The following is a 22136-nucleotide window of genomic DNA, read 5'->3' on the forward strand; positions in this document are numbered from 1 at the left end:
CATTTTACTTTTTTTTTGCAGAGGGTAAAAAAGAAAACAAAAGATTGTAGTCGTTTAAACAAAACAAAAACAAAAATACACGAAATTGCGTATTGAAGCTATTGAAACTATTTGTATATAAATATTTATATTTATGTTAAGATTAACACACACATTGAAACTATTTGTATATAAATATTTATATTTATGTTAAGATTAACACACACAAAAGTGAGTAATAAGTAAACAAATTATAATAATTATGGATGATTATGATTCAAATGAGTGTTTTTATACCTATCATCGCCCATTCTAGGAAGAGTTCTAGTTCCAGGAGCAGTAGGAGCCCTAACATGACCCACCATTGAAACCTGAAGAGCTTCTTCTTCATAAGCTCTTCTCTCCATCTCTTCTCTCATTGCTTTCTTCTTCACTTTCACCAACATAGCCACCACCAACATTCCCAGCAGAATCGCCCCTATCCCTGACCCAATCACACTCCCCACCGCCACTTTCCACCGGCTCAGCTTTCCTCCTCCGTTGCCACCATTCACCTCCGTCGATGACGTTACTACTCCACCACCACCACTGTTATGATCATCTCTTGGAGCTTCTGTTTTCATCACGAGAGCGTAATGCCCTTGTCTTGTCCCTTTACACACATACGGCGAAACTTGCTCGCTAATCGTTGTGTTACCGTTGCTTGTGAAACACGCACACAAGACTGATGAGTTCTTCTGAGGGATAGGGACAATACTTGACTTGTTGCTCAAGAAATCGACCAAGATTGGGTTTTGTTCGGTACCCACAACGTTAACCTCGTAAGGGTTAGTGGCCACACCGTCAGGGTTAGCATTGTAAGCTAACAAACCGAGAACCGGTGACACGAGCTGGTAATTTTCACTGGTTAAGTTATAACCAGTAGAGTAGATAGAAGACCAATTCGAACCAAGGTTTTGTCTAATTAGCATGACTCTCTCAGGGCATGGCTCCACCGTCACGCCTGAACCGATGTGAAACTCTCCTAGTTTTGCACCGTATCTTCTCAAACTCCCGCACCTTAACTTAACCGTGTCGATGTCTATACCGGAGAAATTAGAAGGAAGATGGATTTTCTGAGTGACGCCAGTGTTGAGGCTTAGCTTAAAGTTTCTAATAGTGTAATCTCTGATCATGAGATCAAGAAGATGTGTAGATTGAGACTCAGATTGGTGGGATAATAAGAGAAGTATGATGATGATGACTGAGATATTAAATGTACAAAAACAGAATGAATCCATGAGAGAGGAACAAGAGAATCTAAGGTTTTTTCAGAGGAAGTGAAGAAGAGGAAAGAAAAAGAAAAGTTTTGATTGTGTTTTTTCTTTTACTTTGTGGGGATGTGTTTTGCGGACAGACATTATAAACACTTACACTTTGATTTGTCAGATTACTCTTTTTACCTTTATAGAAGACATGATAATTGTTAAATAAGCGCATATGACCGTTCTAACGTAGAGGTTTAAAATTCTAAAGGTCTAGTGGAGGAGAAAATTGGATCAATGATGATAGAGGCATGGGAAGATGATGATCATGATTACACTTCTGTGTTAATTAAAATTCAAAAAAAAAAAAAAAATTGTAATCTATTTTATACCACAAAAAAGAGAGACATTGGCGTGCTAATGTTTTATGTGACTTTATCCTCTTTTGTGTAATGTTACCTTTGTCTGACCTTTCATTATAAGTTCTTGACTTTTATGTTATCCTATCGTTCAAAGTTTTATGTTACACACCATTTGAAATTTTTGACAACCAAATTCACACTATGCATTTTCTTATACTACTTGCTTTTAGTTCTAGACCATATAGAATTTATCGTTTGGCTTATGCTAATTTGATCTTAATTGTTAAATCAACGTGAAGTTAAAAAAAATGGCGGTTAATCTTCATATGTTCGATATCCAAATATTTTAAAGTTTAAATGTTTAGGATTTAGTTCTTTTTTTCGGGTTAGGTAAGTTTGATATAACTATATTAATGATTATATTTTTACCTACAAAAGGTTGATGAAGAAGTGTACTCATATAATAAACATTTCTCTTATTGCTTACACAATACTTACAAATCAGAGAACATGTGAAGGAGAGAGAGCTAACATGGAAGATCTTACATATACATTAACTTCGAATCTTATTTTTTGCTTCTGACAAAACCCCATTCTTCTTTTTTTTCCAGCTTCAATCTTGTTGGCAAAATCAAATTTTACTATCTCAGATTTCCATGTGATTTTAAAGAGAGTAACTTAATCATAATTAATTACATATATGATGCGTACCTCATCACAGGGTTCAAGCTTGGCTTCCTTCTGGCAATGTGATTAACCGAGACCCCGCGTCATACACCATCGCGGTTCCACAGCTAAAACAGAGAGAATGAAAGATTCAGATGGGGTTTATATGTTAAAACTTTTGGAAACTAAAGCTTAAGTCAAAAATCTTACTTGGTGCATTTGACAGTGTTGATCTTTCCACCGCTAGAGATTGACAAAATTGTTCCAAAGAAGGAGACATTCTCCGTTCCACAATTCGGACAAGGACCCTGTGAAACAAGAACATTCTTAAAAGGGCTCTTGTAGCATCATTACTTCTGCAATCTGAGTAATGTTTTTTTTGTTTTACCTTCAAGATCAAGAAGTCTTTGATGATCAGTTTAGTGATAGAGAGAGCCAGATATACAATCACAGGCACAGCAGCGAACCACGTGAATATGAAACTGTATGGTTCAGATAGCTCCATGATGTATGTGATCTCAAAACCTGTAATGTCGTCGAGGAAGAAAAATCTGCAAGTACCCCCCCCCCCCCCCCCAATTGAAAAAAAAAACAGGTAAGCAAAGACAAGACCTTCGGTTTAACTGATTTCAAAGAGAATTAGGTATAGAGTACTACTCACAGTCCTAGAGCAACAACGGTTGCTGGAACGTTCAACAAGAACATTTTGAAATAATCTACAGCGAGATCACTATACACCTGCATTTTGAGGAAGTTCACAAAGATTGTAAATCAAATATATCTGTTCACGGTCTAACTTTAACAATGTGTCTTAATGTCTTAAGTAACATTTACCTTTTTACTACGGAGACTGCATCTTGGACCTTCACACACAATACCACTACCATCCATCTATGGAAGCAGAAAAAAATTCCAAAACTGAACCTTAAAAGGAATAATCATAGGAGACTTATATGTTGATTGAAGCATAAAAAGGGAATAGAACCTTAAGTTTCAGTTTCAGCTTATCATATTCTTCATCATTCAAGATTGGATTTCCAGAGACATAAGCCATTGAAGCTTCCAAAAACCTTTGTTCATCGGAACCTGCGTTTCATAAAACCAATCAAAGATCAGGACTTTAACTCCTAAAGAAACTTAAAACAAAGATATGAAATTTTAAACTCATAGTTGATTATTACTTAGCATGACAACACTGCTTCCTTCCCACATCAACTCATCTTTAAGGTTATCAAACTCTTCATTAGACATGATCGCTTTGCCATCGTAATAGAAAGACTACAAGAAAGGAGGTCAAACACTATTCTCAGTCTCTTGAAGATTAATCATGTAACTGGCAACTATAAAAGGAAGGTTTATGTAGTAGCGTTACTTGCATCGCTTGGAGAAACTCTTGTTCCAATTCACCAATTGTTTTCTTTTCAGCCTTGTTGATGCTACAATATGGCAAAACATTGCTATCCACGTTGTCTCCTCCTCCCCCTAACGAATACAAAAGACTATAATTAAGAGAACTTCATAGCAAATATTAAGTTGATACCTTGTTTTTGCAATTTTTTAGTTTACACAACTTTTGAAATTGCAGACATATAGAACAGAGATGAACTCTAAACATTGAAATGAAGTCCTTACAAAAAAACCAAAACTATAGCCTCTGAATCAAATCAAAAACCCTTCAAGAGTTGAAATTTAACAAGTGTTCCAGTCTTAAAATACTAGGAACCCAAAATTCTAAAAGGCTACAACTTTCAGAACAAATTCGAAGCTTTGTAAGCAGAGAGATCAAATTTAGAGACTCTAAGTGGCAAAATCAAGACCTGATTGCTCAGTGGTGGCTTTAGCAGGCAATAATGAGACTCTTCTTCTCAAGGAAACTGATTTGGCAGGGCAGAGCTGATCCAACTGAGTCTTTGACGACGAAGGAGAGAAAGAAGAAGTGGTGGGTTTGCGAGAAACGGCGGAGAAAAGTCGAGGGCTTGTCAAACTAAACAACATCTTGCTACCCATTTTTTTTTTGTCCCTATGAGAGAAGAAAAAAAAAAAAAAAAGGAGCTCCCTTTTTCCTCTGTTTTTTTGATGTTTCAGTAAGTAAGGAAGGGGGAACCTGTGGTTGAAGATGTGTTTACTGTTTGTGAGCTTCAAAATTTGTTCTGATTTTTTGATTTTTTTTTTTTTTAATTGTTGTTTGAAAAAAAATATATATATTTGGAAGCCAAAAAAACAAAAGGAAGAGATAATATAAGTGTGGAGATAAATTTCTAGGCAGATCTCTCTGATATTTTCTTTGATTCCTCCTCTCATCCTTGACAATAGAAAATATCCATGTCAGCATTACATAGATTTTCCCCTTTTAAAATTAAAAATCTAAATCTTATTTGATCCAAACATTTGTTATTTTTTATTTAATTTTTATTTATGGCAAGATGATATTGATAACAATACATATTTTTAGGTATTTATTGGTATTAATATGATATTATTATATGTAGCATAAAATAGCACTATAAACTTTAAATAATTAATTTACTTTCATAACAATAAATAGAGTAAAGAAGAATTAAGAAATATGTGATTTGGAAATTAAAATAAAATAATTTGCTATCATTGGAAAAAAAAAAAAAAGGTAGATTAATTCTTGTACACACAATTAGTCTAATTTGAAATTGAAACCAGTCAAATTGTTTTATTAAAAATGTGGTTACTGTCTTACTGATGTACATTGTACACACACATCTGGTAGAGGCGGACACGTGGAGACACGATTTAGGCACGTGAACATGGACGTTTTAAGTAAGTAACGTCTAACAATAGAAATTGATTTATTCTATTGGGCTTTTATAGCACCCAAAGCCCATACTAATGCGGGATCACTGACTAAACCTATCAGTCAACCCTAACCACCTTCAACCCTAACCACCTTCAACCCGTTGACCGTGAAGTGTATCAAACTCACTTACCCTCCTCACACACACAATATCACTAACCACCCGGTAGCTCTACATTTTCTTAACTCCTTACTTGTAAGTCTTCTTCTTCATTTTCTAATCAAAACTTATTTGCTTTATAAGAGCCTTTGCACGTTTCATTTACTTGCAACAACAACTCCAAAAGAAAAAACAGTAAGAACGTTTAATTTACTCTGTTTTAATACGTTTCTTTACTTAACTCTGTTTCCTTCTTAGACCAAGAAGAAGAGATGGTTGCAGTCGAAAGAGTTGAAAGTTTAGCAAAGAGCGGAATCGTATCGATCCCAAAAGAGTACATTCGTCCCAAAGAAGAGCTCGAGAGCATCAACGATGTTTTCCTAGAAGAGAAGAAAGAAGATGGTCCTCAAGTTCCCACGATTGATCTACAGAACATCGAGTCAGACGATCCAAAGATACGTGAGAGTTGCATTGAGGAGCTGAAAAAGGCATCTTTGGATTGGGGAGTTATGCATTTGATCAACCATGGCATACCCCTTGATCTGATGGAACGTGTGAAGAAAGCTGGAGAGGAGTTTTTCAGTTTACCCGTGGAAGAGAAGGAGAAGTACGCAAACGATCAAGCCACCGGGAAGATTCAAGGGTATGGAAGTAAACTAGCTAACAACGCGTGTGGACAACTTGAGTGGGAAGATTACTTCTTTCATCTTGCTTATCCTGAAGGCAAGAGAGATCTATCACTTTGGCCTAAGACACCACGTGATTACATGTAAAGCCTTTTGATTGTTTTACACTTTTACTTATATTTTATAATCTTTTGTTAACGTTTTTGGATGATTGTAGTGAAGCAACGAGTGAGTACGCGAAGTGTCTACGTTTGCTAGCGACAAAAGTCTTCAAGGCTCTCTCTATCTCTCTAGGTTTAGAGCCTGACCGTCTAGAGAAAGAAGTGGGTGGTTTAGAAGAGCTTCTTCTACAAATGAAGATTAATTACTACCCTAAATGCCCTCAGCCTGAGCTAGCACTTGGCGTGGAAGCTCACACCGATGTAAGCGCCTTAACCTTCATTCTACACAACATGGTTCCGGGTTTGCAGCTTTTCTACGAGGGCAAATGGGTTATTGCAAAATGTGTTCCTGATTCAATTGTGATGCACATTGGAGATACTTTGGAGATTCTTAGTAATGGGAAGTTTAAGAGTATACTTCATCGTGGGTTGGTGAATAAGGAGAAGGTTAGGGTGTCTTGGGCTGTGTTTTGTGAACCACCAAAGGATAAGATTGTTCTTAAGCCGATGCCGGAGATGGTGAGTGCTGAGTGTCCGGCTAAGTTTCCTCCAAGGACATTTGCTCAACATATTGAGCATAAATTGTTTGGGAAGGAACAAGAGGAATTGGTGTCTGAGAAAAAAGATTAAGTTTGTGTGTTTAAGAAGGAACAAGTCTTTATATGTAAAACTCTATTTAAGAGTTTCTTTTTTTTTTGTGTTCGTGTCATTGTGATATTGTAAGAAACAAATTCTTATCTCCATTTTCTAAATTGTTTACACTCTGAAGTAATGATAGAGATTACAGAAAAAGACGAGAGTAACCAAGATAGATATTTGTAGATCTATGAACCACATGTTGTATTAAGAACTTGGAAGTATTTCTGATTTACATTTTCTGTTTCTCCTTTTTATGCTACTAACTGTAAAAACAGATGCCGAAGAAAGTCAAAAGAGAGGGCGATGCAATATATGGCTCTTATTAGGAGAAACTGAAGAATCCGGTTTGCTTCGCTTTCTCCTTTTCTTCCTTTGTCTTCAAAGACAAATTGGTCTACTTCTTTGGATTTCAAAATGTTAGCAATGCGCCGGAGGAGTTATACAACAAGATCAGACTGAGAAGAGAACGATATCCGAATGTACATATAAGGAGATGATTCCAGATCCTACGAATGTGTAATCTGTACCATCAGCGAATGCCTAAGCTCCTGCAAAATTAGATATAACAATGAGAACAAAAGATATAAGTATATATGTTGTTCCATATTTGATCAGATGCATCGTTTGAAAATTAGTGGTTGCAGAATTGACTTTATTGGCCTACCTCCTAGGGGTCCATTGCTGGTTTGTTTCGGGAGTTATTCCGTTATTACTAAATTGTATCTGTTGTCCAGCTGAAGAGACTGGTTTTACTGCTGCCATTCTTGTTACCTGTAATGGTTGAGTATCGATTCAAGAAATCAAGAAACCGCAGTCGTAAGTTACAAGATCCTATTTTTCTACAAATTTGGAGCTTACCTCATTCCTAGAGACTGGTTTTACTGCTGCCATTCTTGTTACCTGTAATGGTTGAGTATCGATTCAAGAAATCAAGAAACCGCAGTCGTAAGTTACAAGATCCTATTTTTCTACAAATTTGGAGCTTACCTCATTCCTAGCTAGGAAAGGGTTCATTCTATTTTCCTTCGAGACCTTATACCAAGAAAAGATTGCAAATCAATAACTTGACTTGGAAAATGAAAAAAAATAAATCAAGTGAAATTGAGTTTACAAGCTGCACCTTTGGTTGAAACAATCTTGTGCGAGATCCATCAGTAGACTGGAGCTCGGATTTGATGGAAAGCTGTAGGTTAATAGAACCAGGTCAAAAACTAGGAGACTATTAAAATAACTAGAGTGCGTTTTAGAAAGATCATACGTGAAACCATGAGCTGTACCTTGCTGAAAAGGTCTGTTGGTAAATCTGGTTGAACTCTCTTTCCTGAATGAAAACTAAACTCCTGTGTAGGATTTCCAAAAACAGTTCAAGTACTCATTAGGAAACTCCATTCACAGACATACCAGAAGATCAAGTGCAAAGAATGACTGGTAAGACTACCCATACCAAAGGCACTGTTGTTTCTCGCTTGCTGTTTTTGAAAATTCCCATGTCTCCTCTGCTTGAAAGTATCTATTTTGGCAGGAAAGAACACCAATATTAGGTGTGAAATTTGTAATACAAGCAAATGAGACTCGAAAAGGATAATACCTTCTTGTTCAGAGGGCGAGCTTTAAAAACATGGTTTCCTTCTGAGACATCATGCTTGGGTATATCCATTGCAGTTGGTCTGCAGAAAACGATTAAAGTTTAAGTTGGCATTCACCTCAAAGACAAGTTGAAGTGAGAAATCAAGCAATCCTTCTTAATTTTGTATTGATTTACGGTTTCATACCTCCTATTTTCCCTGTTAGCACCATCAAGCACATCACTTATACTAGATTTGTCTAACCCCTGTCAAAAAAAAAAATTGATCATATAAAAGGCAGCACTTTGAGAAGGATCAAGTTGTTTAGATGAAAGGTAAGATAAAGGTAAGATCACAGGACACTGGATAAACAAAGATAAAGAATTATTGTTGCTACCTTATACGCATCATTCCCCTGATGAGATCTTGTTGTTACTGCTGATGAATGTTGCATAGCCCTTTCTGAAGTCTTCAAATGGAATTCCTGATAAGAAATGGCAATAAATTTAATATAAAGCCTGACAACAGACTATGATATGGAAACACCATAGCAGCTGTAACAATTTCATTTGTCATGCTTACTTGGAATTCTGGTAGTTTCGGAGTGCTCTTTTTCCGGATAGGCAATGAGGGAGCATCAAATATCTACAGATCACAAACGCGAGATCAATAATGCAATCATTTCCATACCACATTTCTTAGTAGCAGATGTGAAGTTACAAACCTTTCGGTTAAATGGGCGCGCCTTGAATCTATATACAGTTGTTGAGTCCTGTTCTAATTTCGCATCAGTCTTGTGCCTGAAATTGATCATTAGCAAAGTATTCAATAAGATATGACTTTTCCAGTAACATTTCACTTTGAGCAAACATTTAGCTTCTAACCGTATCCTGTGAGCCCTCTGTGATGTAGCAAAATCAGGCTCATGTGGGATAGTAACCTTTGCCCTGGCTTGTTGTGCGTTTTTATCAAGAGTTGTATCCTGCATAACCATTTTTATAAAGAATTAAATGATTTGATTTCAAAACACTATAAACAAGAACAAGCGTATTCAAGCAATAGAAAGCAAACCTTCTTTGGTATCTTGTGTACAAAACTCACTTCCTGCTTTGTATCAGCAACCTGAAACAGTGAACAAATGACTTTTATTGCCACTACTTTCAGCACCTAAATATATCTAGTACATAGTTAAAAGGAACTATACACTGTTCAACTCGGAGCACCATGATAGCCACCCTATTAGAAAAGAAAAGACAAAGAAGTAAAACCGATAACTGCTTAATACTCTACCTTACGCAGAAGACCTCCATCAAGCTTCTGTCTTTTAGACGCTTGAACTTCGGTCCCAGATGTCCCACAATTGCCTTTATCAAGAATTTGATCCACTTGCATATGAGATTTACTATACCAGCAAAAGAAGCAACATATTAGATGAGTAAAGTTAAGTTGACAAGTAGAAAAGTACCAAGATTCTTTACCTGGCATTAATTTGTTTTGCTAACTGGCTAGCAGTAGGTCTCATTAACGTTGAGCTCCTTGGAGTTGGTCTGATGCTGGACTTAGCTCGGAATTTTGGTTTATCAGTGTGCTTGTGATTGTTAATCGTCGGCCCTGATAGAAGTAGATAAAGTGAGACCACAAGCAGTTAAGAATATGGTATTTTTAAAGGGGCAACAAGTTTGCTCAATAAAGTATATACCAAAGATAGACAGAAGTAAGATGGACCACATTTGATGGTAAATGAAAAAAAATGGAACTGGTAATAATTGGTGGTGTTCAACAAAAATGAAAGAGCCATAATTGGAATGTAGATGCATGGTCATGTTGGTATTATAGCAAAAAAATGATCACCTTTGCAAATGGGTTGAATTGGAACTTTCTTCAAATTACTACCTTGTTGTGAGGAAAAAACCCCAGACCCAGAACGCATTCCACTTCCTGAAAAAAAAAAAAAAAGCAAAAAGACAATTTTTAAGAATCTAAAAAACCAAATCTTGTAGTCTTTCAACATAATGCTTCAATTTCTACTTCAGTAAACTAAATCCCACAACCATAGTCAACTTGTAAGCTACTTAAAATAAGAGATGCAAAGTATAAAATTCACCTGTCTTATTACTCAAATTTGAAGCTAAATGATTTCGTTGTTGAAAGATTCCTCTATTCTTATCACAAACATCTGCTGCTGAGACTTCCTCATCTTCTGATCTCGTAGATGCCTCAGTCTTGTCATCATACACCTCCTCCTCTCTAAGTAACAGTTTTGTTACAAAAGCTGAAACCACAAAAGAGTTCAAAACAATTCACACAAAGGGGGCTATGATTCGAAGATATCAAGGCCAAAATGGAAAATGTAGGATCCAAAAATGGAATAATGTAGGATCCAAAAATGGAATTGTAAAATCAAAGCAGAACCATTGAAGCTATATCACAAAGCAAATTCCAAAACTCATAGAAACGGACTTAAAAGAAATTTTTAGGTTTTTATCACAGTCATTAAGATAAAGAAAACAATGAATGAGAGACTCACGAGAAGGAGCGTAGGAAGGAGCAGAGTGAAACCAGAACTCAGCGAGTTGAGACTCGGCCGGTAACTCGTCACGAGTGAAATCGTACCATCTCGCGGCATCAAACTCGTACTCAAGATCGATCTCTCTAACCTGATACACCATTGTCTCGATTTCCATATCTTCATCCATCTCCATCTCTCTCCCTCTCTCTCTTTAAAAAACCTCCACAGTCACTTTCTTCTCTTTCCTTGGGGAAATTGCAACAAACTCTGATCGGTTCAGAAAAAAACCCTAATTTTTAATCAGGAATCTCTCTGATTCATTGGGTCTGATGAAGAACCAAAGGAAGCAGAAGAAGGCAAGGAAAGGAAATAAACGGCACAAATTTCGCTGTTTCCAGAGTTTTTTTTTTTTTGTTTGTTAAGCGACAGACAAAATGGAGTAAATGTAATTTTTTCCTAATATAATAAATGTCAAAAACGACGCCGTATTCAAAAAAACCGTACTCGAAGCACAAAAGCATGGAAGACGCTCCGGTTTTTGTAACGACTCGAAAATTTTTGAAATTCTAATTAGATGCTTGGAAAGACGATAGTATCCTTACCAACGAGAGAGAGAGCGTGAGGGTTGTTTTGGTAAATTTTAATGGGAAGAGTCTTTTTTTTTTTTCTTCCTACGTGGCTGCTGGCTTCGAGGCGCGTCTGGGACTGTGAGCTTTTTTTTTTACAGTGGCTTTCGAATTCGACGAGACTGGAATTCCGGCGGGGTTCATTATTTACCCTTGACGTTTGTGTTTATTTACGGAATCTGCCACTAACGGTTGTAATCAGCTTTGTCTTCTGTATGACCTGACATTATGCGCTTTCTCAGTAAAATTAAATTTTAATTATATATGTCTTATATAAAAAGTAGTATTTATATAACCATGGTTGTTGTTTACTCTAATATTGTCATTTGTAAAGTGTGTGTGGATTGCAATAGAGGCTTCTCTCCACTGCAACTGAATATTTATTTTTTGAAGTAACGTTTTCAAAATGATTTTTCTATATATAATTGGTATTTTAATATTTTGCAATCAATTTCATATGAGAATGAGAAGAATTGGACACACAAACAGACAGCATGACGTTGACTGTGAATTTAATTACTTTATCCATCAATTTTCATTTTTTAATTTTTTTTTTGTTGTAAGCAAAAGTTTGACATTTAATAGGTTCAATGTTGGGTACACAAAGACCCAAATTTGTGTAATAAAGAAAAGGACAAATTATCAATTTTTTTGGGTTTCTTGGGGTAGGACAAATTTTTTCAAAATCTTTATATGTTTTTTAGGCATTAGTTTTGTTCAAAGAGTTTTTTTTTTGTTGGGTTTTGGACCAAAGCTACTTTTGGGAGAGTACAAAAAAAAGATCACATTTATTTGGGGTTGTGTTGTTGGTTGAACTTTTTCTAGAGAGATAGTAAAAAAAAAAATTTAACTATATATAGAAAAAATGTTAATCTTAATACACACATACGTATACGCATGTATCATATGATATGTACATCTTAATTGGTGTCTATATATTCATTTAATTGGGGCTCAAATGATCCATATGACGATTCTTTCCATAATCATATGTATAGATTTCTTCTTCTAACCATCATTTAATATGTTCCAAAGAATCTAAGTTTCATTCAAAATATTAAACGTCACTCTGAAAAGCTTTAAGTAACATTGTTTTGATTGGACAGACACGAAAAAGTTAACATTAGTATCCACCACAAAGTTAAAAAAGTAAGATAAATCAATGCAAGATTCTTATTATTCATGTCAAATTGACTACAATAATTACATTTTAAAAAAAACATTGTTAGCTTTTTTTCCTCTGTTCATACTTGTTAACCCTTTCTTTTTCCTTCTGATTTAAGCTGGCTAATGAAAGAGATGAAGAAGAACCAAGGACAAAAATAACCAAAGCTCTTTCACATCTTGGAATAAGACCTGTACTGTGCATGGAGACAAGACATGTTTCAGATACTACTAAAAAAGCAGAAGAGACTTAAAGCAGCTCAGAGTTTGTCACGTGGGTTTTTTACAGTTTTACTGCAACAATGCTTCCTCCTCTTTCTTCATAGTCTCCAGCTGTCTTTTCGCATACTTCGTGATGAGAATCGTTGTAGCGACTGTTGCTAAAAAGCCGATAATGTTGAGAATAACCTGTGTGACCGAGAGACCCTGCTCTTCTGCAGAAGATGCTTCTGCTAATGTCCTTACAAGAATCCCTCTGCACACACAGACACGAGACATTTGACTGATCAGTGACACTGCACGATCCAACAGTGAACAAGGACTAACAGTTAAACATTTAAACTTATAGAGAACTAGATGCCTATACCCAATATAAGACTATTCTACAATCATGAAATGTAATGATATTATTGTTAAGGATGATTGTTTTTGGACGTTATCTGCTGATTAGGTGAAATGATAATTGCTCTAAACAGTATTGGGCTCTTTACAAATTGTTTTGGAACTGACAAGAAGAGAACGAAACCTGACTTACGTATAGATAGCGACAAAAACCTCAGGCACCATGCCTATGAGAGATCCAGTTATGTAAGGACCGTACTTAACACGAGTAGCTACAGCACAGTAGTTATAAAGAATGTAAGGAAATGGAGAAACCCGGATTAAGGTTACTAATCGGAACTGGTGAAGCCAATTTCCTTCACCGGCAGCTCTTAAAACGGCTGCTTGATCAGGATATCTTTCTAGCCATCCCTGCACAAGCACAGCAAAGAAGCAAAGAGATTTCAGAAGTATGCAAGTTTTAAGCAGCTGCATTCATCAAAGTCATCATTAAAAAGCCTTTGAGGAAACGAATACAATGTTAATCCAGCTACATTCACAAGTGCCACTACATTTATCAAAGACGTCATTTTGAGAAAAAGGAAAACAATGTTAATCCAGATACATTCTATTGATCAAAGACACCGTTTTGAGAAAAGGAAAACAATGTTAATCCTGGTTTCTCAACCTGACAGGTTTTAGTATTGAATCAAGATAACCAAAGTCTATGTACTGGGAAGCTTCTTATTTTCTAAAACCTACCATATAACTTTCTAGCAAAATAAAACTTGGATACTATGATTGATTCAAGCGAAAAAGGAAGCAGCTTTTGAGGGTTTGGCACATACTTGAATTTTGTGGCAGAAGAGTTGTCCAATAAAGTAAGGCAGCGACACACCAACAGCAGCAGCTGAGATAATTAGAAGAAACCCATAGCCATAACCAAAAGTCATTCCAGCAATCCACATTGATGGTGTAGATGGAAGAAGTAAAGTCGGGAATATCGCCACGGATGCAAATACAAGAAGACCGCACACTGGATGTGTAAAAGTCCTAATCTCCCATTGTATAATAGGGATAAGCTCCTGCAGAACCAGAACCAGAACCAGGCAAGTTAAAGAGATAATCCCCTTGTTATGAACATGGCAAAATGAAATTACAAATACAATCTCTCTAAAGCAAGAACAAGGGGAGATACAAGTATCATATACGAATAGATACATGAAGCATCAACATCATGGGGATTGTTAAAACCTCAAATCTACTCAGACTTATAAACATGCAAGGCTACATACAATGGAATCTAAAGTGATTAAATTTATTCAACTCTCATCCTGAATTTATGATCTAAACCTCGATGAGAAGCACTAGAATTAAATCAAACTCAAAGAAATAAACTTTATGGGAATGCATAAACACTAGTTAAAAAAACACCCATGCAACAGCGAATAAAGAGCTAAAAATTTGAAATTCAAACCTTATCCATGATTAAAGGACCGATCCAAATGTAACCCACGATAGCCAATGCAGCAAGAACGATGAATAATATAGAAAGCTTGACCCGAAACCAAAACGGCGACGAATCAATTTTTTCTTCTTCTTCTTGCTTCTCCAGCTCTGATTCTTGTCTTTTCTCTAAACCCTCGCTCAATTTCACGTAAGTCCCCTTGTCCTCTTCTTCTTCGACTCTCATCCGCAGCTCAAGAACCGGATTTTCTTCCTCAGGAACAGTCATCGAATACAACAAACCCAGAAACAGAAAGAGATAAACACTAAGCAGAGAAGGAAAAAGAAAAAAAACCTGATCCACTGGATTTTTCCGATTAAACCGGGAAAACCCAGTGATCGGAAACTCGAAGAAGATCAAATGCAATCGAACCCAGAAAAAAAAAAAAAAAAAAAAAACAAATTGATGTGAGAGAGAAGAAAAAGAAGAGAGCCAATTTTGTGGGGCAAATCGCACTGACGAAGTTTTCTCCTCGATTTGTGTCTTTGCTTTGTACCGATGTTTTTTTTTTTAACCCTACCACTAATTTTTTAATTGCGTCTTTCTCACTACACAAGAAATTAAAAAAATGTATATATTCCCTTTACCCTTTTCAGGCCCAATGTGACCCAGCCCGTTAACCTCTTAACGGGTTGGACCTGTTCGGGTCGGGTTTTGTTTGTGATGTTGTTGACAGATTCCTGAATTCTCTGAATCTTCTTCTTCTTCTTCTCTTCTCCCAGCACTCTCGGAGTTTCGCCATTAATTTCTCAACTAGGTCAAAAGAAAGAAGAAAACAAAAATGAACTCGATCAATCCCATAGAAACTGTACTACACGTAAAGCCAACATTTCGTCTTCTACCACGAGCTGTTTACCATCGGAGTCAACAGATTCAAGTTTTCCCGCCTATCAACAACACCTTCACGAACTCTTCTTCTTTGAGTTCTCCACTTCGCATCAAACCGGTTTCTCAAGGTTTTGTTCTTCTTATTCCAATCGATTTCAGGCTTTTTTGGTTTTTGGGTATCTGAAAAATCCAACTTTTTTTTTTTTTTTAATCAATACATAGTTGGCGGATCGAGGAATTTGTGGCGTAGTTATGCATCCGATAAGTTCTCGGATATGGGTTTAAATCCTGGAGCTGATTCATTTGAGGTGCACTTTGTGATCTTTCCTTTTCTGTGTTAGATGCTGTACTTAGATTCGATCGTTACATTGATGTGTGAGACATCTTCAAGTCAAAAATGTGGTTTTGGCACTTTCTCATCTAAATATTGAAAATCTGATTAGCTAAATGCCTAAATCACAGTTCTGCTACTTTGTTAGTCATTTTCTGATGATCCCAGTTGTTACATGAATCTAGTTGTTGCTTGCAGGTTAAATAGTTATTTTAGTTATATTTATATGTTTTGTTTTGTGTCTCAGATGTTCAGTGAGAAGGTTTCTATAATGGATACACTGAAGAAAGCAAACTCTATACTTCCTCATGTAGTGTTGGCGAGTACAATATTAGCTCTTCTCTATCCTCCTTCTTTCACATGGTTTACATCGAGGTTCTTGCTATATATCATTCATGGAATTAGAACAAGGTTTTATTGGTCTTAGAATTTGAGTTGTTGACATCAGGTTTTCTTAAAGCTTCACTCTCCTGTTCTCTTTTTAGGTACTTTGTACCTGCTTTAGGATTCTTGATGTTTGCGGTTGGTATCAATTCAGATGAGAAAGACTTTCTTGAAGCCTTCAAAAGACCAAAAGCTATTCTCCTTGGTTATGTTGGACAATATCTCATCAAGCCTCTCCTAGGTTTCGTCTTTGGCCTAGCTGCTGTTTCTCTTTTCAATCTCCCAACTCCAATAGGTTAATCTCATTCCCTCTCGCATCACTCAACACTCTTTATAGATTGTATAGTGTGACTAATCTTTCTCAATCTCAGGTGCTGGAATCATGTTGGTTTCATGTGTTAGTGGAGCTCAGTTATCAAACTACGCAACTTTCCTAACTGATCCAGCATTGGCACCTCTTAGCATTGTCATGACATCTCTATCAACCGCTACTGCAGTTCTTATCACACCAATGCTTTCACTATTGCTCATTGGGAAGAAACTACCTGTTGATGTAAAAGGAATGATATCCAGCATTCTCCAGGTCGTTATCGCACCAATTGCTGCAGGATTGCTATTAAACAAGTGAGACTAAACTCTACAACTATAAGGGAATTATATTAGCACATGTTATTTCTCAGAGCTTCAAAACTTTCCTTTCTGATTTTTGTGTCTTCTTTTACAGGTTGTTCCCGAAAGTATCTAATGCAATTCGACCGTTTCTCCCAATTCTATCGGTTCTTGACACAGCTTGCTGTATTGGAGCACCACTGGCATTGAACATAAACTCGGTCATGTCTCCGTTTGGAGCCACCATTTTGTTACTAGTAACAATGTTTCATCTCTCTGCTTTCCTCGCTGGATACTTCCTTACGGGTTCCGTCTTTAGTAACGCTCCAGACGCAAAAGCCTTGCAAAGAACATTGTCCTATGAAACTGGTAATGCATCTTTGGTATTTGAAAATTTTCAAGATATCACTATTCTGGATAATAAAGATTTGAGCAGAGAAACGTTTTTTTTTTTCTTAATGTCTTAGGAATGCAGAGTAGCCTTTTGGCTCTAGCGCTTGCGACTAAGTTCTTTCAAGATCCTCTTGTGGGGATTCCTCCTGCTATCTCTGTAAGTTTTCAACTACATTTTCTTCACATTATCTGAACCTTTTTTGATTATTAATGATTTGTGTTTTGCAGACGGTGGTAATGTCATTGATGGGTTTCACTCTCGTTATGATCTGGTCTAACGAAAAAAAAAACATTTAACAATGTAATTTAGTTTCACTTCACATTTTGATTATACATATGTATACTACAAACTATTGGAACTTCTTCTTGTAATATAATTCAATGTAATTTGAGATTTAAGTTCACCAATCTCCATTTCGTCTTGTATTATTTGGTTGTATGTGTGTCAGTGTTGTGGACTTGGGGAAATAATAAAAGACGGTTCGACGACAAACCCGGTTCAAAATTAAACCAGAACTTTAGAAATTGATTTTAGGAAAAAAGCTGAGCCATGGCGATAGCTTCAACAGCGGCCAATTCCGATCAAGACCAGTTCATCTTCTCCTCTCACCACCTTAAATGAAAGTCGGATTGGGAGCCGCAGCTTAACCCATGACCCAATTGCGTTGTCGGGTCTTATCGGAACCGGTTTGGTGGCGGCTGCGTTCATCGCGGCGGGACCAGATTCTAGTGCTATGGCGGCGGTGGATTCTCTTCAGCTAAGCGAACCGGCTAATGCGTTGTCTTTACCCACTTGGGCAGTTCATGTTTCCAGCGTTGTCGAATGGTTCTTCTCCTTCTTCCCTTGCTCCTCCTATTGATTTCAAATTTCACCTAGACAACATTGAATCTATAGTGACACGTTAGTGTATCTGGTGTTGTTACATGTGCTCAGATCAAACCAGAATGAGAATCTTCTTTATCTCCTTAGTGTGTTAACACTGATCTCAAAGATCAAGACTTTGCATTTAGAAATTGAACTTTGTGATTACCTCATAGATGAACTCATTTCAAAGCCAGATTGAGTTCAAAAATGTAGTTGGAGCAAGCAAACATACAAGAAAATGTAATCTCTTCCTAATTCTGGTTGTTGTTTGATACTTAAGGGTGACGGCTATGGCGTTGGTGTGGAAATATGGAGAAAGAAAGGGTTATGAGTCTTGGAAAGGTCTCTCATGGGGAATGGTGAGCTATCTTAGCTGTTTTCCTAGATGCTCAGCATGTTGTGTATTTAGATAGCTTGCACATGGTTTCAATTTCTGAGCTTTTTGGTTGAAGGATAGACTTGTTGTTCTTCTTGATCAGGTACCTTTGCTTGGTAGAGCACTCTGCGCATGCACATGGCATTTCTTTTACAATGATGAATATCTTGAGGTCAATAAAATTCTTTACTCTCACTTTGCCTATAAGTCTGTTTCCCTTTGGTAATCAGATTATCTGGTTTTTACACTGGCTAAGCTCTTGTTTAAGTGTGTTTTGTGTTCTTTACTCTCACTGAATGTTGTAATGGTGGGGGATGGATTATTAGGTGTTGGTCGCGCTTCAGGCAGCACTAACTGTGATCGGTAATATTACTTTGTGCATCGCTGCCTTTCGAATCAACAAGTTGTCATCCAAGATTGAAGTCTCTGAAAAACCGTGAGGGCTAGCTAAAACACATATTTGTGTTAGCAAAAACGTTGAAGTGAAATATCTATTGTCCCATTTCTACAGACGGGTAAAGCTGGCTTTTGCTTGTTATGGAACACCTGATTGGGGATGAGAGTAAGGTTTATATGATTTGTTTGCTATTTGCCTATTGCAGGAATCTGAGTGTAGCCTTTTTGGTGGTAGGAGAAGCAGCTGGATCTTCGAGAATTGCCAATGTGGTATATTAGTCAAAAGATCTTGCTTTATATTTCTAGTAAATTCACAATTGCCTTTTTTATCATCGATTCATATAACAACACATCTTACGAAGTTTACTTTTTTATTTTTCTTATTAAGATCAGAAAAAAAAAATTATCAGAAGAAGGAGAGATCTCTGGTTCACGACAGGTAAATTCACAATCTCTTTTGTTTTGCTTTTAGATTGAATTGTTTGATTTTGTGTGTTTGTCCGATCGGAACAAGACCTTGTGTTATCTTAGTGTTTGTCAGTTTGTGTCTATCGGAAACTCAGATCTACTTTTACGCTTTTTTTGGGTTGGTGTTTGTGTTAATTCGATAACGGAATTGTTAGGAACGTAGCTGATACCCAAACTCGATCTAATGTTTGTTTTTGGGGTTATAAAACGAATCAAGTCAAAGGTTGTGTACTTTGAATCTTACAGAACCCGACAACCTTAATAAGATCTTCTGACATGAAAAGACTTTGAATTTTTTTTCTTTTCAAATAACAGGGGAATTTTTGGATCAAAACACGGTTCCACACGATTACCTAAAGAGAAATATTCAGCCTCGCTATACAAAACAATCGAATTTGCTTTTGAATTAGGGTTCATTGACTCATAACTTCTGCCAAACCAAGGTTTAACTTTTTAGTGATGTCGTCAAAAGGTACAACCTCAACCCAATCAATCCAGGAAAGATCGGTTGTTAAAGCGAGGAAATCAAATTAGGGTTTTATCCGGGTTCGAGAGAGATTCATCAAGGAAGTTTAAGATTAATGGGTATTGTTTTCTCTTTTAAAAAGAGATTAATGGGTATTGTTGGTTCCAAGGGAGATAATAATACTCCATTGTTGAATCTGTGTGAGAGGAAGGATTTGATAAGAGCAGCGAGAGATGCTAGGTATCTCTTAGCGGAATCTCATCGTCTTTACTTTAGTTCTCTTGTAGAATTCACTAGCGTTCTTAACCAGTTTGTTCATAAGGAATTGGTCGTGATTCCGTATTCAGATGATGGTTCGTCAAGTAGCGATCTGGTCTGTTCTGGATCAGAATCAAACTCGGATTCTGATTCTGATTCTGATTGTTTTGTATGTGATCAGCCTCAAACAGCTCCGTTGAGAAACAATGACGATCAGAATCCGGGGAAAAACGTGGTTGGAGGTGGAATTTGTGGTTCAAGTAACAATGGTCAAGAAGGTATAGAGAAGTCAAGTGAAGAAGGTTTAGGGTCTGAGGGGGCAAAGTGCGTGAATGATCCAAATGAAGATGAGAGGAAAGGTTCAAAAAACGTTTCTTCTGCTGATGAACAGAACCCTTTCCTAGGTTATAATGATATATTTTGTTTGTACGGTTCCCCCGAGGATGAAACGCAATGTGATGTCACCGTACTGGATCAAAGAGATGATGAGGTTGAGAGTGATGGATTCAGAGAAATTAGGGAGAGAGAAGGGATTCCTGATTTGGAACCTGCTGAAAGTGATGATGATTGTACTCTTATAAGGAAGAATCAAAGGAAGAAGAAGAAGAAGAATGCTGAAGCAAGCTCTTCGGTTGCTAGTGGAGTTGATAAGATAGATGTTGAAGCAAACACTTGTAATGGTCAAGTTTCAGGTGAGGTTGATGATTCTAATGAAACTTGCGCGCATGAGACCGAAGAAACAACTCCAGAGAGTGTTACTGAAGAAGTGACAAGATCAGATGAGGAGGATGGTTCTGATGAAGCGTATGAGTCTTCTTCTTCTTCTTTTTCGGAATCATCTGGTTGTCCTTGACTGATCTTAGCAATGTAGTAGAAAGGATCAATCGTATAAGCGAGAAAGCTAAGAGTAATAATAATGAAGTCTCCAAGTTGCTTGAAGTTAGCAGAGTTGATTACCATCAACCTTTAGGATCACAGTTCAGGGGATTTGCTTCAAAGGGATTTGGTAGTTTCGGGAATTCGACTCGTGATTTGTCGTTGACACGCCGTTTTCGCTTTAATGATATTGCTGTTACACTCTCCATGACATTAGAGAAGCTTTATATGTGGGAAAAGAAGCTTCACGCAGAAGTTAAAGTTGAAGAAAATCTTAGGGTTTCTTATGACGAAGCGTACAAGATTGTTCAGACTCTTGATAACAACGGAGCAGAATCGAGCGACATTGACGAGGCCGAGACTGTGCTTAAACGCCTGTTATCCAAGATTAATGACTCGGTTAGAGCAGTTGAATCGATTTCGATGAGAATTCATAAGATAAGAGACGACGAGCTTTCGGTTCAGGTGATTGAGATCATCAGCGGATTCCAAAAGATGTGGAGATTCTTGGCGAAATGTCACCACAAGCAGTTTCGAGTGATCACTAGAAGCAAGTCTTGTGTTCATTTTGTTGAAAAAGGATCGAGCTCGAGGAAAGCAATGCAGAAGGTTGAAGAACAAATTAGAAGATACAGAGAATATTTGAGAGGTTACATCGATGCACAAAGAGGTTTCGTTAACCTCTTGAACAGGTGGCTTAACCGAAACATCATGGAGGACGAAGATGAAACGGAGACCGAGGCTCCTAAGATATTTAAGGTTTGCAGCGAGTGGTTAAGAGAGATTGAGAATGTGGATGAGATTAAAGTGTTGAGTGCTGTTGAAGAAATGAGATCGAGATTTCAAGGGTTAGGGTTTAAGCAAGTAGAGGAAGAGAAACAGAGGAAGAGAACAGAGAGATTGTCGAAGAAGTTAGAGAGGAAGACGAAAGAAGTGGCGGAGATTTGGGGAGCCGCGGTTGTTTTTCCGGAAACTAATTCTGGTCGGACGGAAAACATGATGCTTGGACCGGAGTTGCTGTCTTTGAGAGAGAGTGTGACGCAAGAAACAGAAAGGCATGGGAGAATGATAAGAGAGTTAAACGACACCGTATCGATGAGTTTGCAAGAGTGTTTGGTTCCCATCTTTGAGGGTTTGGAGGAATTTTGTTTCGCTAATTTTAAAGCATATAAGAACATTAGAATCGTTTCCACAGAAACTTTATAATTGCGTCAATCATAGAGAAATAAAGATGTAAAGATAATAAAATAAAGACTTTCATATGTTGATAATTTTCATCGGATTGTTGCTTAATTCTGTTAGAATCTCTGTGGAATCTTTATCAATGTTCTTAATTGGGAGCAAGTTCAGTTCCACTCCTTTACTGAGAATTTG

General features: G+C 37.0%; 6 protein-coding genes and 2 pseudogenes across 14 annotated transcripts; 4 read left to right on the forward strand and 4 right to left on the reverse strand.

Moving 5' to 3' along the window:
* Positions 1–81: 81 nt before the first annotated feature.
* Positions 82–1986, reverse strand: LOC147935888 (uncharacterized). Its single transcript, XM_087469828.1, has one exon. The coding sequence runs from the start codon at positions 1257–1259 to the stop codon at positions 240–242; it is 1020 nt and encodes a 339-aa protein (XP_087325954.1). The 5' UTR covers positions 1260–1986; the 3' UTR covers positions 82–239.
* A 38-nt stretch (positions 1987–2024) lies between these two features.
* Positions 2025–4570, reverse strand: LOC104718017 (PGR5-like protein 1A, chloroplastic). Of its 2 annotated transcripts, XM_010435673.3 has the most exons (10): positions 4069–4570; positions 3624–3733; positions 3433–3529; positions 3237–3337; positions 3086–3142; positions 2913–2989; positions 2640–2802; positions 2462–2559; positions 2297–2379; positions 2025–2203 (listed from the first exon to the last, which is right to left on the reverse strand). In XM_010435673.3, the coding sequence occupies exons 1-9, from the start codon at positions 4550–4552 to the stop codon at positions 2310–2312; spliced, it is 1257 nt and encodes a 418-aa protein (XP_010433975.2). In that variant the 5' UTR covers positions 4553–4570; the 3' UTR covers positions 2025–2203; positions 2297–2309. The 2 variants fall into 2 exon arrangements, with proteins under 2 accessions (XP_010433975.2, XP_087325952.1); XM_087469826.1 differs by lacking the exons at positions 2025–2203; positions 2297–2379 and having other exon boundaries at positions 2458–2559; positions 4069–4474.
* Positions 4571–5267: 697 nt separating this feature from the next.
* On the forward strand, positions 5268–6754 carry LOC104718018 (leucoanthocyanidin dioxygenase-like). Its single transcript, XM_010435674.3, has 2 exons — positions 5268–5944; positions 6019–6754. The coding sequence occupies exons 1-2, from the start codon at positions 5448–5450 to the stop codon at positions 6590–6592; spliced, it is 1071 nt and encodes a 356-aa protein (XP_010433976.2). The 5' UTR covers positions 5268–5447; the 3' UTR covers positions 6593–6754.
* Positions 6755–6783: 29 nt separating this feature from the next.
* On the reverse strand, positions 6784–11247 carry LOC104718020 (protein TPX2-like). 5 transcript variants are annotated; one of them, XM_087469822.1, is made up of 19 exons: positions 10694–11247; positions 10283–10438; positions 10018–10104; positions 9645–9777; positions 9457–9568; positions 9238–9288; positions 9051–9148; positions 8891–8966; positions 8749–8811; positions 8564–8650; positions 8374–8432; positions 8190–8268; positions 8046–8111; positions 7879–7941; positions 7722–7784; positions 7589–7633; positions 7460–7501; positions 7266–7372; positions 6784–7149 (listed from the first exon to the last, which is right to left on the reverse strand). In XM_087469822.1, exons 1-19 carry the CDS (start codon positions 10866–10868, stop codon positions 7131–7133), a joined length of 1581 nt encoding a protein of 526 aa, XP_087325948.1. In that variant the 5' UTR covers positions 10869–11247; the 3' UTR covers positions 6784–7130. The 5 variants fall into 5 exon arrangements, with proteins under 5 accessions (XP_087325948.1, XP_087325947.1, XP_087325950.1 ...); XM_087469821.1 differs by having other exon boundaries at positions 10271–10438; positions 10694–11181; XM_087469824.1 differs by lacking the exon at positions 7460–7501.
* Positions 11248–12379: 1132 nt separating this feature from the next.
* On the reverse strand, positions 12380–15061 carry LOC104718021 (uncharacterized). 2 transcript variants are annotated; one of them, XM_010435679.3, is made up of 5 exons: positions 14483–15059; positions 13854–14090; positions 13220–13437; positions 12753–12940; positions 12380–12662 (listed from the first exon to the last, which is right to left on the reverse strand). In XM_010435679.3, the coding sequence occupies exons 1-4, from the start codon at positions 14738–14740 to the stop codon at positions 12757–12759; spliced, it is 897 nt and encodes a 298-aa protein (XP_010433981.1). In that variant the 5' UTR covers positions 14741–15059; the 3' UTR covers positions 12380–12662; positions 12753–12756. The 2 variants fall into 2 exon arrangements, with proteins under 2 accessions (XP_010433981.1, XP_010433980.1); XM_010435678.3 differs by having other exon boundaries at positions 12380–12940; positions 14483–15061.
* Positions 15062–15115: 54 nt separating this feature from the next.
* LOC104718022 (putative sodium/metabolite cotransporter BASS6, chloroplastic) lies at positions 15116–17465 on the forward strand. The gene is made up of 8 exons (XM_010435680.2): positions 15116–15468; positions 15563–15648; positions 15919–16046; positions 16157–16350; positions 16427–16679; positions 16780–17033; positions 17132–17214; positions 17286–17465. Exons 1-8 carry the CDS (start codon positions 15294–15296, stop codon positions 17352–17354), a joined length of 1242 nt encoding a protein of 413 aa, XP_010433982.1. The 5' UTR covers positions 15116–15293; the 3' UTR covers positions 17355–17465.
* LOC104720176 (uncharacterized) lies at positions 17394–18964 on the forward strand (annotated as a pseudogene). Its single transcript, XR_015568229.1, has 6 exons — positions 17394–17425; positions 17458–17883; positions 18203–18281; positions 18402–18470; positions 18625–18813; positions 18901–18964. The product of XR_015568229.1 is annotated as an uncharacterized LOC104720176 (transcript).
* On the forward strand, positions 18745–22055 carry LOC104718023 (protein ALTERED PHOSPHATE STARVATION RESPONSE 1-like; annotated as a pseudogene). Its single transcript, XR_015568866.1, has 4 exons — positions 18745–18813; positions 18901–18964; positions 19088–19133; positions 19478–22055. The product of XR_015568866.1 is annotated as a protein ALTERED PHOSPHATE STARVATION RESPONSE 1-like (transcript).
* The last annotated feature ends 81 nt before the right edge of the window (positions 22056–22136 follow it).

Source organism: Camelina sativa, chromosome 10, assembly GCF_030686135.1.
Source record: "Camelina sativa cultivar CO46 ecotype springtype chromosome 10, ASM3068613v1".
Taxonomy (NCBI): Eukaryota; Viridiplantae; Streptophyta; class Magnoliopsida; order Brassicales; family Brassicaceae; genus Camelina; species Camelina sativa.